The 14,692-nt window shown below is 47.3% G+C and overlaps 5 protein-coding genes across 5 annotated transcripts; 4 read left to right on the top strand and 1 right to left on the bottom strand.

The window, feature by feature from the left end:
- Positions 1-22: 22 nt before the first annotated feature.
- On the top strand, positions 23-916 carry ONS95_010317 (uncharacterized protein; the record flags this gene model as incomplete). Its single annotated transcript, XM_058503904.1, has 3 exons — positions 23-262; positions 311-613; positions 662-916. The coding sequence occupies 3 exons, from the start codon at positions 23-25 to the stop codon at positions 914-916; spliced, it is 798 nt and encodes a 265-aa protein (XP_058360617.1).
- Positions 917-2,429: 1,513 nt separating this feature from the next.
- On the top strand, positions 2,430-5,858 carry ONS95_010316 (uncharacterized protein). Its single transcript, XM_058503903.1, has 2 exons — positions 2,430-2,844; positions 2,894-5,858. Exons 1-2 carry the CDS (start codon positions 2,599-2,601, stop codon positions 4,358-4,360), a joined length of 1,713 nt encoding a protein of 570 aa, XP_058360616.1. The 5' UTR covers positions 2,430-2,598; the 3' UTR covers positions 4,361-5,858.
- A 1,436-nt stretch (positions 5,859-7,294) lies between these two features.
- Positions 7,295-8,334, top strand: ONS95_010315 (uncharacterized protein; the record flags this gene model as incomplete). Its single annotated transcript, XM_058503902.1, has 2 exons — positions 7,295-8,150; positions 8,201-8,334. 2 exons carry the CDS (start codon positions 7,295-7,297, stop codon positions 8,332-8,334), a joined length of 990 nt encoding a protein of 329 aa, XP_058360615.1.
- Positions 8,335-8,778: 444 nt separating this feature from the next.
- ONS95_010314 (uncharacterized protein) lies at positions 8,779-9,987 on the bottom strand. The gene has a single exon (XM_058503901.1). It carries the CDS (start codon positions 9,947-9,949, stop codon positions 9,050-9,052), a length of 900 nt encoding a protein of 299 aa, XP_058360614.1. The 5' UTR covers positions 9,950-9,987; the 3' UTR covers positions 8,779-9,049.
- Positions 9,988-10,138: 151 nt separating this feature from the next.
- Positions 10,139-13,374, top strand: NOG2 (GTPase required for pre-60S ribosomal subunit nuclear export and maturation). The gene is made up of 4 exons (XM_058503900.1): positions 10,139-10,283; positions 10,371-11,127; positions 11,453-12,720; positions 12,839-13,374. Exons 1-3 carry the CDS (start codon positions 10,186-10,188, stop codon positions 12,476-12,478), a joined length of 1,881 nt encoding a protein of 626 aa, XP_058360613.1. The 5' UTR covers positions 10,139-10,185; the 3' UTR covers positions 12,479-12,720; positions 12,839-13,374.
- The last annotated feature ends 1,318 nt before the right edge of the window (positions 13,375-14,692 follow it).

Raw genomic sequence — 14,692 nt, 5'->3', positions numbered from 1 at the left:
TCGAGCTCGGGGCTTGGTTGCCATGATAGTTACTTCGTTGCCAGGCTCTCCTGATCGAAGTCTCGTTACCAACTCTCAAGATGATCTTTGTGGCGAGAAATGGATGATCTCCACGAGAATGAGCTTTGGTGAAAAGCCAGAGGGGCTCGCAAATGTGCTCCCAAGCTTTCAGGACAATTCGTTTTCTCTTCCGAGTCGCAAGGTGAAGCAGATGAGAAATCACATCCCCGATCACAGCGAACGAAGACCACGAATTAGCATAGTACGATCTCCTCTCTAAATTCAATTGACATAACTGATGTTTTTGCAGCTTGGTGATGAAGAGGCCTCAAACTTTGAGCAATGCAACCATCCAAGCACAAACTCAGACTTCCTCCAGAAGAATCTGGCTCACCGCAAGGGTCCTCTATCAGCGCTCGCTTCTTCCATTCCCAGCCGACACAATAAGTTAGAATCACCAAGGAAAAGAAAGAGGAGGATTGGAATGGAGACACCATTGGAACAAAGTAAAGAAAGGTTGAGAGATTCGGCGAAGCGGCCTTCAAAAGAAACAGATTCCTCGGGATTTATTGAGCATCTCGACGGAGTAGTTTCTGACCTTGGTATGCAAACAGTACGTGAATCATAGCAGACTGTGTAAAAATGAGGGCTAACAGTTCAGGGTGTTTTGTACCTGGTTGTGGTTAACGACATTGAGGTTGAGGCGAAAGAGAAGTGGCGAGATGAATGGCCCGAGGAAGCCTCGCCAAGTCTTCTTCAACCGGGTGAATTTGAATGGAATGGCAAAGGGAGCACGAATATAGGTCAGAATACTGGCTTTTGTTCCATGCCAAAGGATGACAACATGGAGACACCACTACCAGCCTATGAGTCCGAGACCGTGTCCCCTAGTGCCGAAACAGAATATGGTATTTAATCTTGAACCATCATCATTTCGAACAAGCAAGCTGTAAAGGATTCAGCTCATTCAATTCAATAAGTGAACAATACCTAGATACCTGCTCTTTCAACAACTTTGTTTGATTTTCATAGCGATGCAACACCCGCGGGACCCACTAGTACAGCATGTGGGTAAGCTAGAGTATGTGAATCATCTTCGTCGCAGCAAAGACGCTTCTTGTAGCCTATCTAGTCGTTGGGAGACTACACCTAATGGATGGCTTTTGAATCTTGTACTTGAGTGTTTGGACTCAAACGGGAGATGAAACACGACTAAGCCAAATATTTATTTGAAAATGCGATAAATTCGCTGAGAAGCAAGCGGGTTTTAGAGCTAGTAAATGATACGGATACACAACGACAACAGAGGTGAAATGGTGTCTGGGAACCCCATGCTTGGCTTAATCATCCATATCAGACGCGAGAAGAATGCCAAGGGCAGATTTGAACAAGGCTGAGACTTTAGCTGTAGAATACGAGCGCAAGGATAGTTCAAATGCAGGAACAGAGGAGCGGAATGATGCAATTTGGAAGTCCTCCACCCAGTGCAGCAAAAAGCAGCAAGACTGAGAGCTTGACTTTCTAGAAGAGGTCACCTGCGAGCAAAAGCGATAGGGTGATGTTGAACAACTGGAAGTAAATGAGGTGTCGTTCTCTGACCGCAATGATGAAGGGGAGAAAGATGAGACATTGGAAACCCAAAAACAAGGAAGAGATGCCCTTTCATCAAATCTCGGCTAGGAGTCTAGGACAGGTCATGCAAAGGATCCCTTGACTTTCCAGCCTCGTCTCCGCAACCGTGTCCATCAATTGCGTCAAATTGTTCCTGCACGTCACAATCTCCGAATCCTTAAGTTAATAAACCCCAGAAGAAACGAACCGTTGATTTTGATCAAAGCAAAGGAGCAGTCTGCAGCGGAAAGCGTGTATGATACAAAGATACCTCGCTTAACCTATGCAACATGCGATATTATTGGAAGCCTTGTGTCCGTCCCCAAGCCACGGTGCAGCTCCAGTCCAGCTCCAGCCACGATATCGAGTCCCAAAAATAGCAGGGGTTCGATTTGGACCAGCTGTGTGACTGGTTGAAGCGCTCGCTGGTCCATAGAATGTCAGATTTGAAGACGATCATTGGATGCTTGATTACGGCTGCTGAACGGGGGCGAGGTGGGCTGGGCACGGCTGGGCACTCGGGGAAGAGATTCTTCTCCAAGGCAGTCAGACAATACCTACAGTACTTACCAGACCAAGACGCCAGGACAACAAAGAGAGAGGGAAACGACCAGCTTGACTTCCCTTGCTCTTTGTCAATTCTTCGAGGGCAGATTTATGCATATTTGTGTTCATTACATCGGCATTATTGCAAATCGTTACCAGTCATCTCACTTGATATTTTTCTAATCCCGGCATGCTGACCTGACCTGCCTGTAAGCGCCAATCGCCAGAGCCCAGCCGAACTGCGTTCATCCTGCCTGCCCTGCCCTGCCCTGCCCTGCCTTGTCTTGCTCGTGGCAGAGTGGCAGGCGTCAGCAGTTTGTTCAAGAAAGGTCCATCTACCTACGACGGGCATGAGGTGAGTCTCTACTCCGCAGAGACTTTGCTCCGTCGCTTGTATAATTACCACCAGCAATTGGGACATTCTTTTGGAACGGCGCGATAATGCATCTTTATGGGTTAGAGCATCGCCAGGATGGAGGAGCCCCTGGTGAAGGAGGACCAGGAGGCAGCACCGGTGCAAGCAGTGTGGTTCTTTCTATCACCAGCTCTATCACAAGTGCAAGTTTGACAAGAACTTCGAGTCCGGGTGCTTCTGCGACTGCTTCTTCGACAACCTCCAAGACTTCCAGTGCTTCCCCGACCCCCACCCAGACTTCGGATTCGAGTAACAATACTCCATTAATGATCGTACGTCAATAGCCTTACATGGTTTGGATCTCTTCTAACATGTTCACAGCCAATAATTGGAGCTATCATTGGAGTTCTCGCTCTCATTCTCGGCTTCTACTTCATACGCCGTACTCGAATCAAGCACAAGAATCCGAAATACATACCTACACCATTCTTGAAGAAGGCATGGCAGAAATGGAATCCAAGTCCGATGCAATACAAACTCCCGAATGCGAACGAATCTCTGGAGCCAGTGTCTACGCGAACTAGGGCTTCGAATCGAGCCTCGAATCCGCCCAGCTCTTTCGACGCGAATGCGGTCGCAAATGCTACGGCTGGCGTGGACAGGAACACCTCCGTGAGATCAGTAATGACGCTACCAGCTTACCGTCCGAACGCTTTGGGTAATGAACAAGTTCTGGGGCGAGAAGGAGATAGAGGCGGAATTGACGTGGTAATCGAGTTCCCGGAGACACAGGATGATGAGGAACTGCGGCGGGAGGAAGAGATGGAAGCATTATACCAAGTTCGTCTAGCCCGACGGCGAGAAAATGAAGAGCGAGAGGAGCGGAGGAGGTTACGGCGAGAAGCAAGGGAGAGGGGCGATTATGTTGCATTACGCGAGATAACTGCGAGGGCCCGGGCAGCAAGTTCTACAAGTGCCGGGCAGACAGTCGAGGAATTACGGGCAGAGCACGAACGGATCAAGAAAGAGCGGCAGAGAGCTGTTTCTTCCGTTTCTTACGGTGATCTGGGTGTCGCTCGACACGATGGAACGAGGTTACGAGCCAATAGTCAGGATAGTGAGAGGCAAGGCCTCTTGGGGGACGCAGCAAGCATAGCAGCTAGCTCCCGTTACCACCGTCGGGACCGCAGCACATCTTCCATCCTAAGTGTCGACACGCAAACCTCCGATCTTCCTTCCCCAGGCCTAACTCGTTCTCGAGCAACTTCGAATCTTGATAGTCCTAGAAGAGGGAGCCAGCAGACTGAACGCCGACCCTCGACTTCGAATGAAGGCAGAGCAGGAAGCAGCCCAGAGATGATCGAGCACGAAGACGTACCTCCGAACAGTCCTCCTGGATATGAGAATATCTCCCTCGATACGCCGCATGACGAACACCCCCACCACGAGCCCCCACCAGATTATACCTCTCCCGTTCTCGCGCGCGGCGAGCAGCACCCAACGATCGAATCATCGCTTCCTCCTACAACGACCTCCCCCAGTACACCCGTCTCCCCGCTTTCACCAGGACTCAGACCTTCTTCCGTAGCGATATCTGTGGATAGTAGAGGCTCGAGGAGGGAGAATAGGACGGATCAGTTGAGGGATAGCCGGACGAGTAGCTCGAGTTCTCTGTCTACAAGTAGGCCGCCGAATGAGAGACGGAGCAGCAGAGGCGTGGGAGGCGTACCGCAGTTACCAAGTCTGAGGCTGGCGGGCTTGCCGTCTATACAAGTCGATCCTGGAAGTCCGCAAATAGGGAGACAGAGTGATGCTGAGAGGTCACCTACCAGAGGAGGCCAACGTTGATCGACAGAGCAGGAATGGCGTTTCATTCGATGGTTGGATAATTGGAGGGCTTGACAGACGAGGAGATGAATAATGATTATATGCCGTTGTTATGTTGGATATACAAAGATCTTTTTCAAGACTCATGACATACGGGGCTCGACGGTCCGAATCTTGGAGATTGGAAATTGCGCAGAGTCAAGGGGAGAAAAGGGATGAAATGAATCTTCCTGCCTACTGCCTCATGTTGTGTCTCATTGTAGACCACAGTTTTGTCTGTCTATTTCAAACGTCGAAGCGAAGCAAGGGAGCGTGGCGCTGGTTTATTAACTTGGGCTTTCTGGCCTGCCTGGGAATTCACGTACACATAGATACGCAAAAGGCTTGCATGCTCAGTGGAATTGGAATGAGCTGACATTGTCCTGTCTACTCTCAACCAGAGATGATTCTTGATGTGTGCAGCTTGGTGATATATGAGACAGAGTTGAATGGACGGTGACATTCTTGTGGTACGCTACCTTTGGGGAGCAGGAATCCTGTAAACTCTAAGCATGATCCCATAGATTCAAATGGTCGAGTACAGTAAGCGGAGTATTGGGAAACGGTCCATGGGTGGGAAAGAGCCTTGAACCTTTGCATCTGCCTCGTTACATGCTCATTGGAGCTCTCAGGCCCTGTAATCATCAGCGGCATGAATGAAGAGATGTCTGCTTTGTCGTCGAATGGATTGGCTTCACAGGATCGAGCCAGGTCACAGTCGTTTGGTTTTTTATATCGCCTTCGAAACTTGTTTCTATTTCTTCCGTTTGAAGACACCAAGGTACGATAGGTATTTTATGTGGAAGGGTGAGACACTCTGGAGAAGGCGGATAATTGCTCTACCTCACAAATCATGGAGGCAATCTTCTGGAACGATTGTGCTCTGGCGTAAACCCCCTTTTAGCTACGACTTAGTAGGAAGTCAAAGATATTTGAGTGAGGATATATTTCATCTCCAGCCCGTGGATCGCAAAGATGGAGGGCCGTGAATCTCCGAGAGTTGGAGGGTTTTCGCCACCTCCAATCATTCTCATCAACTCGATTCTTCCAATCCTAGCTTTGTTTTGGTTCCACACTACTATCCACGTGGGTTCGAAAGGTGAAACATAGAGGGCAGTATCTTGGCGAATCACCCTCTCTAAAAAAGAACGGTTCGTGGGAAACTCTCAAAAAAAAAAAAAAAAAAAAACAGCTATGATAATTCTTCGTGATGTTCAAGCAGGAGATCCCCAGCTACAAGTACCCCCTAAAGCAGCCCTCCTGACTTAGGGCAGCTCTGTCTGACCACCTCTAATTTGGTTCTACTTTCATAGAATGATTACTAAGAGCGAGTTAAAAATAACAGCCTGTTTTCAAGTAGGTGATGTGAGTACTGGAGAATGGAATTCAAGGAAGCAGATGACGACCTAGATCGCGGAAATAGAAGAACAAATGAATTTACATGGAGATTGACGCGTCAAATATCTTCATAACATACTGAGATTTTAGCGAGGTTCAAATTCATTGCATAATTAGGGTGCCATTCGAAGTAGTAGCTGTGACTTTGAGAGAGCCGGCCAATGCTCGACCTGGATCTCGCTTATACTCGGCTAATTACAACAAAAACAAAGAGTAAAAACACCCCAAAAATTCCTCGTCCATCTCGCGTGTCACATGAGGTTTCCTTACGACTTATCGAATGCGCAAAGACTTTATGTGAAAGTATGACTTCACGGGCACAATCCAAGCTACCTAAACCCAAGATTGTAACCTGAGTCCATATTCGTTGACTGAACCTCTGGAGAAGCAGTCACAATTGTTTCAAACATAGCAGGCAGGAGGGAAAGATCCGGTAAACCGGTGAGTGTCAATACCCGTATTGATTCTTAAAAAATCGTCAACCCTGACCGGACAAACTGGATTATGTGCACCGAAAATTGCTAGCTTGGTTGATATGGTTGGTTTGCTTTTGGCGAGGTTGGAAGAGCGAGTTGGGAGGCTTTGGAAGATTTCACCTTTGCCAGCGTTTGAAGCTGCGAAAAATGTTCTTCGCAGAATATCTCACGCCCTTCATGATTAATTTCTATGCCTCCAGCTTGACCTTGCAGCAGACCTTATCACAACGCTGCATGTTTTGCGATCAAGAGTGTGAGATGCTCTTCCAAGATCTCTTCCGTTCCTTCAACAAATGTATCCCTCACTTCGTCTCATGCCTGAATTCAGTAATATTCTGGAATGGTCTGCGATAACCCGAAGTTACACCCTCACGAGCACTATCCCTCTTTTGTCGCGCTTCTTCACACACTATTGAACGAAGGACCAGCTCAACCATATTTAATCTTACATGTATGCAGATTTCATTCCTAGTTACGTTGGCATTGCCTAGTTCGGCGCTTCTGATCGCCCATTCCTCAAGTCATACCTCGTAATCACACCTCGTGGAGCACTTGTCGGCTGCGAGGGATTATCAATGCAAAGGAGTTTGTGACAAAGTTGTTTTACCTTTAATAATCGCGCGTGGAATATGACTGGGGGTCCGTATTACTCATGAGTGATCAAATACTTCGGGTGGAGTTTGGGGGGGCGGGGGGCTAAGACGTTGATGATGGTTTCCAAAATTGAATTGAAGCTAATGACTTGTACCTAGGTTGACTTGACATTGTAGTTTTTGGAATGATTGTCTGAAAGATTCACAGCTTGAAGAAAATTCCGAAGCTTTCAAATAAACATAATCTCAACCGAGTGATGAATAAATCATTCAGCATTAGCGATCACAAGACCTCCTGTCCCTATCCTCAGTCTATAAAATAGCCACCATCTTCACCTTTTAAGAAGGTCTTACATACGCTATATTTGCAGTCAACATAACCTCATCCAAGAAGGTAACCAAACCACGACACTCGCTACGACACATTCGCTAGGTTTAGGCACAGGAGAATGACATTTGCGTGGGATTCGGAGAACTGGAATCGAGACAGAGAGGAGCGGCTGGAGAACCAACAAAAGTATCATGAGCAGATAAACACTTTCAGCGACGAAACAGGTACCTCTTTACAAGAATGGCTTGCTTCTCGTGCACAACATGTCGCATCATATCCAAAATGTCCCCAAGTACTCACAGGAAATCAACAGGAACAAGCTATTGGAAAGACAGAGAAAGATAAAACTTTAGGAAGTACAACACCAGAGTCAAGATGTTATTTGAGGGACTGGTTGCATTCGCGAGAGCGAAAAGTTGGACCTGCGCGAGAAATCGCCATAAATCTAAAAGCACCGTTCTCTCGACCGACTTTTGTTCCAGATCCTTCAGGGCCACCATGCATTCCAAGACCTGTATCTGCGGCTTGCACTCACATTGCATCCAATACTGCATCTTCTGAAGCATCGCGCACATTGTTAGCAGATTCAATGAGGACACCCGAGAAGTCGAAGACTGAACCAATTCGATTGACCGGCGGCCAGCTGTTTCTCGCCTTGAGCCGTTTGGTTTTGGAAGTCAACTGGGACTGGTTTCACTCCAACAGACACAGTTTCGACATGTCAGATATCACTTCAGATATATCTCAGCGATGGTGGAACATTATCTGCAAAGTATATGAAGAGTACTGCAAGGCAGCTTCGCAGGGAGTCGATGCTCTTATGGACTTGTATCAGCAGAGCAAGTCAGGAGACCACGTGTTGAATATCGAGCAGACACTTCTCAATCCTATGATGCGCTTCCTGATTGGGTATAAATCTGGTCATTCTGGGGAGGAGAGGGGAAAGGCTGCGTTGGAATCTTTGCTTTTGGAAGGTAAGGATGACTGGAGTAGAGACTGCCATGCATGACTGATTTGTCAATAGGAGACTTCCTCGCATATGTCACGGACTGGTGTCAGGACAACGGCATGGAATATCCAGGAGGGACTGGAAGGACACAGGACAGGTTGAAGGAGTATGCTGTGAGTACCTTGCCAGCTCCAGAGGGTGGGTGCTAGTAGAATCAGTGGGCTGCATGGCTTACCTATGTTGATCGGTCGCGTGATATCATCAATACTTGGACTATTGAATAAACGATGAACGAATCATCAAGGACCCAAGGATCTTGAATGTATCATCAGCTTCAATTTATTGAGACTCTTTTCCTCTCCATTTTAGTCACAACGAGCATTTCCTGATAACATTTCATACGATTGACCCAAGTTCTACCGGCATCCTCCTAAGATTTCGGACAACATCTATGTGTACGGAGTTGGGATCAGGGAACTTTGCCATATTGCTTGAATGTTGTTGTTGGAATCTTGATAGATGAGTAAGCTTCGTTATGTTTTCATGTTCCCACGAGATGAATTTCCTTGAAACATGTTCGCAGAAACATTGCCTAGCTCTGCAGAAGTGATGGAGTTGAATAAACGCACATCACGGATGTGATCAGTGTATAGGCTCTACATAGAACTATTGTACTAAAAGCTGGATGCAGCACGCAGAGAAGATACATGTGCAGTGGCAGCTCTGAGATAAAAGGCAACAGTAATGAGGCACGGTAGGCTTAGAAGTTGATTCACAACTGCACACTAAATGCTGATTGTTGTCACTTGGCATCCCAAAGTAGTACGTGAGAAATACAGAGAATCTGAAATTGTGAGCCACAATATCCCCTTAAGTATTCATACACTGGAGCATCTTGGTCCTTAATATACAATCCAAATCTCTCTAATCCATAGTTCCTCCGGTCAACTCCTCTGCAATCTTCTTCATCCTTCGTCCAGTAAGTGCAGCTGGACCTCTGTGGAAGTCTATAGCTTTTTTCTGGGTATTGTTTACCGCGGACAACATAGTCAAAACACTTGGGGGGGCTCCCTTGACAGACCAAATATTGTCGTTCAAGTTGCCGCTAGCATGGGGATCTTCAACAAATAGCTTCTCAATCTCCGCATCCAATTCTTCCTCGGTGGTGATGAAGCTTCTCGCATTCATATACAATGTATGGAGAGCATCCCTTCGCTGCTCCGCTTTAGCCATTGCGATGGCCTCAACCCTTGCCTTCTTTTCCGCCACTCGAGCAGCGCGATCCGGATCCGGCACTGGCCCTGATTGCAGAGTTCGGTTCATCTGCGTGATTGTTGGATTGGTGAGGCGCTCGTCTTCTCCTTGAGGAGCATGTAGCGCCTTCTCTCGGGCTCTGCTCCTGTTCTTGCTTCGCGCTGCCACCATCTTGTCTTGAAGCATTTTTCTTTTATGCAATTCCACCAGACCTTCCCTCAAGTTTGTCCGCCTGTTCTCTGCCATCCGACGTTTCCATGCTACATACTCGTTGTGGGGTGCCGTTTGAGAGGATGGCTCAGGAGTGACTGCTGCTAAATACTCGGAAGAGGTCTTATCGCCTGCTCGACGGGGAAAGATATCTCGAGGTGGAGGAAGGGTTCCTTTAACATCAATCTTCGGGAGGGCTTGATGTTGAGGTGGTACTGGGATCTCGATGAACTTGGGGTTTTCTGGTCCGATTGATGCGAGAGAGGGTGTTGTCGAGAAGGAACGGAGAGGGATGGAGTTTGTCCGACACCTGCAACTACTCAAAGAGTTCATTGAGGTCCTTGATAATGAAGGAGGCATGGCTGTTTGACCTGCGCAGGTCTTTTGCACAAATGGTTTGAAGCTGTCGTTGGCGGTTCTGGATCGACTCCTGGAGGAGATTTTAGCGCGGCTCCATAAGCCACATCCCACAACAAGCCACACTTGCTGATAAAGTTAGCGCAATCGCAATCTCGAAACTGTTTTTTTTAAATTTTCAGAATTCTTCGCCCGCCTTTTCTTCTTCCTCAACCTCAACAACCACCACAACCACAATCATGGGTCGGGCGAAGAAAGAAGCCTCGCGCAAGGTGCGCGAGGGGAAGAGCAGTGACGGGATGGCGAACGTCAAGGTCAAGGGAGAGAATTTCTACAGGTACGCAAGATCCTGTGCGGTGTTGGATTGCTGGCAGCTTGGGTCAGGCTTCATTCGGCGGAGTGGCTAACATTGTGCGGTCAATAGGACAGGCAAGCAGGCCAAGACCCTTAAGATGTTCAAGGACACCGGATCTGGTCGTCACAATGCTGCTGGAGATCTTACACAATCTGCACAATTCCAGAGCAAGCAAGTCCCCGTCGCAAGAATCGAACCCAACCGGAAATGGTTTACCAATTCTCGCGTTATTGGTCAAGATGCCCTGAACTCCTTCCGGGAAGCAATGGCCGAGCGAGCTTCAGATCCTTACTCCGTTCTCCTCAAATCAAATAAATTGCCCATGAGTTTAATCAGAGATGGTGAAGGCAAGAATGGATTGAAGCAGCATCAAGCAAAGATGACCGTTGAAGCTTCGCCCTTTGGAGATGTCTTTGGTCCCCATGCGCAAAGAAAGAGAGTCAAGATCGGAGTCAGTTCTTTAGAGGACCTCGCCGAGCAAAGTGTCCAAAGCCATGATACCTACCTTGACCGTCTTGAGCAGGCCCAGCTGTTGAGTGGCAACTCGGCTGCAGATACTGAGGCAATTGGAGAGTCTGCGATCCCAGATCACGGTTATATCTCCAGTGCGAGGGAAGCTATCTTCAACAAAGGTCAAAGCAAACGGATTTGGAATGAGCTGTACAAAGTCATTGATTCTTCAGACGTTGTCATTCATGTCCTGGATGCCAGAGATCCTCTCGGTACCCGATGTCGAAGTGTTGAAAAGTACATCAAAGACGAGGCACCACACAAGCACTTGATATTCGTACTGAACAAGTGCGATTTGGTCCCAACCGGTGTAGCTGTAAGCCAACATTTCCGTTGTTTTCCCCATGCACAGTTCCATCGTTAAGTCAAGGCGCCTTCTGCATTTCTTGTGCTCTTCGCAATGGAAGATTGTCTGTTACAACTTTGGTAGATTGACTCCATTCTCGCCGCTCATGGCCCTCGGGTCATGAGTAGACAGCTCACCGTCTTGGAGAGTCTGTCGTAAAGAGTCTGGTTCTGTTTCGTTTGAGTTGAAGGCCACTTCCGCTTTCATTAGTGGCTTGTGGTGGTTTTCTTAGTAATGATTCATACATCACACTTCATAGAATTTTGTTTTGCTGTTGCAATGCTAACATTCTCAGGCCGCATGGGTTAGACATCTTTCCAAAGATTACCCTACTCTCGCTTTCCACGCGTCCATAACCAACTCTTTCGGAAAAGGCTCCCTGATCCAACTTCTCCGCCAATTCTCCTCCCTCCACTCCGACCGTAAACAAATCTCCGTAGGCTTTATTGGGTATCCTAATACCGGAAAGTCATCCATAATCAACACACTCCGAAAAAAGAAAGTCTGCACAGTCGCACCAATTCCAGGTGAGACCAAGGTTTGGCAGTACATCACATTGATGAAAAGAATCTATCTCATCGATTGTCCCGGTGTCGTCCCACCGAGTAGCACAGACACTCCACAAGACATCCTGTTACGTGGTGTAGTCAGAGTAGAGAATGTCGAGAATCCAGAGCAGTACATCCCAGCTGTCCTGAGCAAGACAAAACCACAACATATTGAGCGAACATACCAATTAAAAGGATACAATGGTCACATTGAATTCCTAGAGTTACTGGCAAGGAAAGGCGGTCGACTGTTACATGGCGGAGAGCCGGATGTTGATGGTGTTGCGAAGATGGTCCTCAATGACTTCCTGAGAGGGAAGATCCCCTGGTTTACACCCCCGCCTCTACTGGAGGGATCGGAGACGGAGAAGGGCGTTGAGGGTCGTGCTGGCAGGCTTGGAGAGATGGGGAAAAAGCGGAAACGTGATGATGAATCCGTTGCAGATACCTCCGTCGCAGATACTTCCATGGCAGATGTGGACTCCTCAGCACTGAACGCTGAAGATGATGACGAGGAGTTTGAGGGTTTCGACAGTGATGATGGCGGCATTGACCTTGATGTTATAGGTGACGTTGATCAGGCTTTTGGTCTAGACTCTGAAGATGAGGATAGCGATGCTGGGCTTGACACAAACGACAAGGATGACGATGAGGAAGCAGACGCAGACGCAGAAGCCGCTGAAGAACAATTACAGGGAGAGCTGCTAGATGATGCCGTTATATCAAGTATAGGCGACAGGAGAACTACCAAGAAGAAACGGCAGAAGACGTAGAGAGGTGTAAAAATAAAAAGAGATACCCATGAACCCACTGTCCATGCGTTGTCCGTGAAAACAAGTTTCAAGTGGCCTGATCAGAGAAGCATAATGTCTGAGCTCACCATGCCGAAATTTTATTAGACTTGAATAGGATACTTTTGGAGCAACTTGGACATGAGCGTAGTCTTGGAAGCTTCACATTGTCCCCAAACGGAGTTGTTGAGATCTGCGAGGCTATTCAGACAGTCCTGATCAATGTAAGTTCTTTCGACGATAGCATTTGTAGCGGAGCTTCTGCATGTCATGTATATTCGCCGTTTTATATGTCTAGAATATCCCGTTAGTGGAAAGGTAAAGAATCTAATCCTGCGATAGGTCGGAGAGCCAGGCAAGACAGGCGAGCCAGAGCGGAGGGAGATCAGAGAGGAAGGAGGCTCGATCTTCTGCCATATGTATCATCTATCCCGTAACTTGTAGCGGTGAGACAAATCGGACAAACAAGAATTCGCTTCAGCCCGAAGTGAGGGAAGAACGTAGTAGACTACTAAGAACCCCCACTTACATGCCCTTGTCATGTCTGTTAGGGCATTATGGGCAGTCTGCAATCTTTAAATCTCAAAGACAGAGCGACGAATAGAGCTTATCTGCCCTACGGGGTTTTTCATGCAGACAACGTCTGTAATTTGTCTGCATTTTGTCTGTATTCCTAGTAGTAGTAAAATGTAGTAAAATACAGACAAAATTCAGATAATATCTGCTACAAACGTATCAAAAAAGTGCAGACAATGTCTGTAATAGACGCATTAAAAAGCACAGGTAATTTAGCGTGTATCAAGGGTTACTCGGACTTTTCATGTTTCAATATAAAGTTAAACACAGACCTTTTACTACCTACCTCCGGAACACTCGGGACAAAGGGAGGGAGACCTACCTTAGGAGGGGGAGGGAGGGAGGAAGGGAGGGAGACTTACCTTGGGAGGGAGGGAGACCTACCTTAGGAGGGGAGGGAGACCTACCTTGGGAGGGAGGGAGACTTACCTTGGGAGGGAGGGAGACTTACCTTGGGAGGGAAGGAGACCTACCTTTAAAGGAGAGAGTAGGAAAAGGGAAGGGAAGGAAAGGGGGGGGGGAATAAGAGAGGGGATATTTAACTTTATTAGTCAGAAAACTCTTAAAATACAGATAATAACTGGATTTTCCTTAAATTACAGATAATATCTGCATTTTCACTCGAAATCCTTAAAAATCGATCAGAATTAGAGAATCTAGCTGAGAAAAATACAGATAATTAACTAAAATACAGACAGAAAATCCGTCTAAAATGCCTGTTTACAGACAGTGTCTGTAAGAAGTGCAGACATTGTCTGTAAAAAAACCCCCGTAGGGCTGCTTGGTTTCCTGTGATCAGTTGTCTGCTGGCAGGCAGTATATTCCACTACTACAGTACACGCGCTCGGAGGACTGGTTTTCTCTTGGACCTGGTGCTTAAAGGGCGGTGGTCTATATTCTGTACTAATGTTTAGAAGACGGGAAGTGTGGAACTAATAAATGGCCTGCCCCACAAAGCACCCAAATACGCCAAGGCGTAAGCGAAACTCTTGTTGACATAGGGTAGATTGTGCATGGTGCGGGTATAGTTTTCGTGGGTGAAGGTGCTGTACTGAGAATTGGGGTATAGGGCATGATCTGAATAGATGGAAGGTGGCGCGGCAATACTGGTGGTGGTTGATGTTGCTTCAGTCGTGCAGGGTCTTGGCACTGTGTTATTTTGTCACTTGAGATTAAGAAAGGAAAGAGAATTGAATACATTAGGGCTTAGCAGCAGGTAAAGATACTTTTGCCTCATATTCACATAGTATTGCGAAACTCCACAGGGTAGTTTTAATTAAGTGAGGCATGTAACTTGAAGGTGCTGAGAGAGCCACGAAACTGTAAAATCTCCAAGATTGAAGAGCGTGGACAACTCTCAGTGCTGCGCATGAAAGTATTGACGAGTACCTTGATGTAGGGCAACGGATCTATAGCTACAATTTAGCATTAGCGCTATAGTGGCTCACAGCCTGTAGGGGTGTAAACATGGGGCTCGGCGTCGCATGGGTTTGGACAGCGGCAGAGCAAACATTGGAGTTAAGGCTTTCACACGCTACCTAGGCGGCGTTGATTCCTGCTTGGATCTTAATGTGAAAAACTACTCTATCACGTCATCCATCCAACTCTGGACTGCTTTAT

The sequence above is a fragment of the Cadophora gregata genome, assembly GCF_030347475.1.
Source record: "Cadophora gregata isolate MNR1 chromosome Unknown scaffold_4, whole genome shotgun sequence".
Lineage (NCBI taxonomy): Eukaryota > Fungi > Ascomycota > Leotiomycetes > Helotiales > Ploettnerulaceae > Cadophora > Cadophora gregata.
The sequence above is the reverse complement of the archived record's forward strand: the minus strand, read 5'-3'. Positions and strand labels throughout refer to the sequence as shown.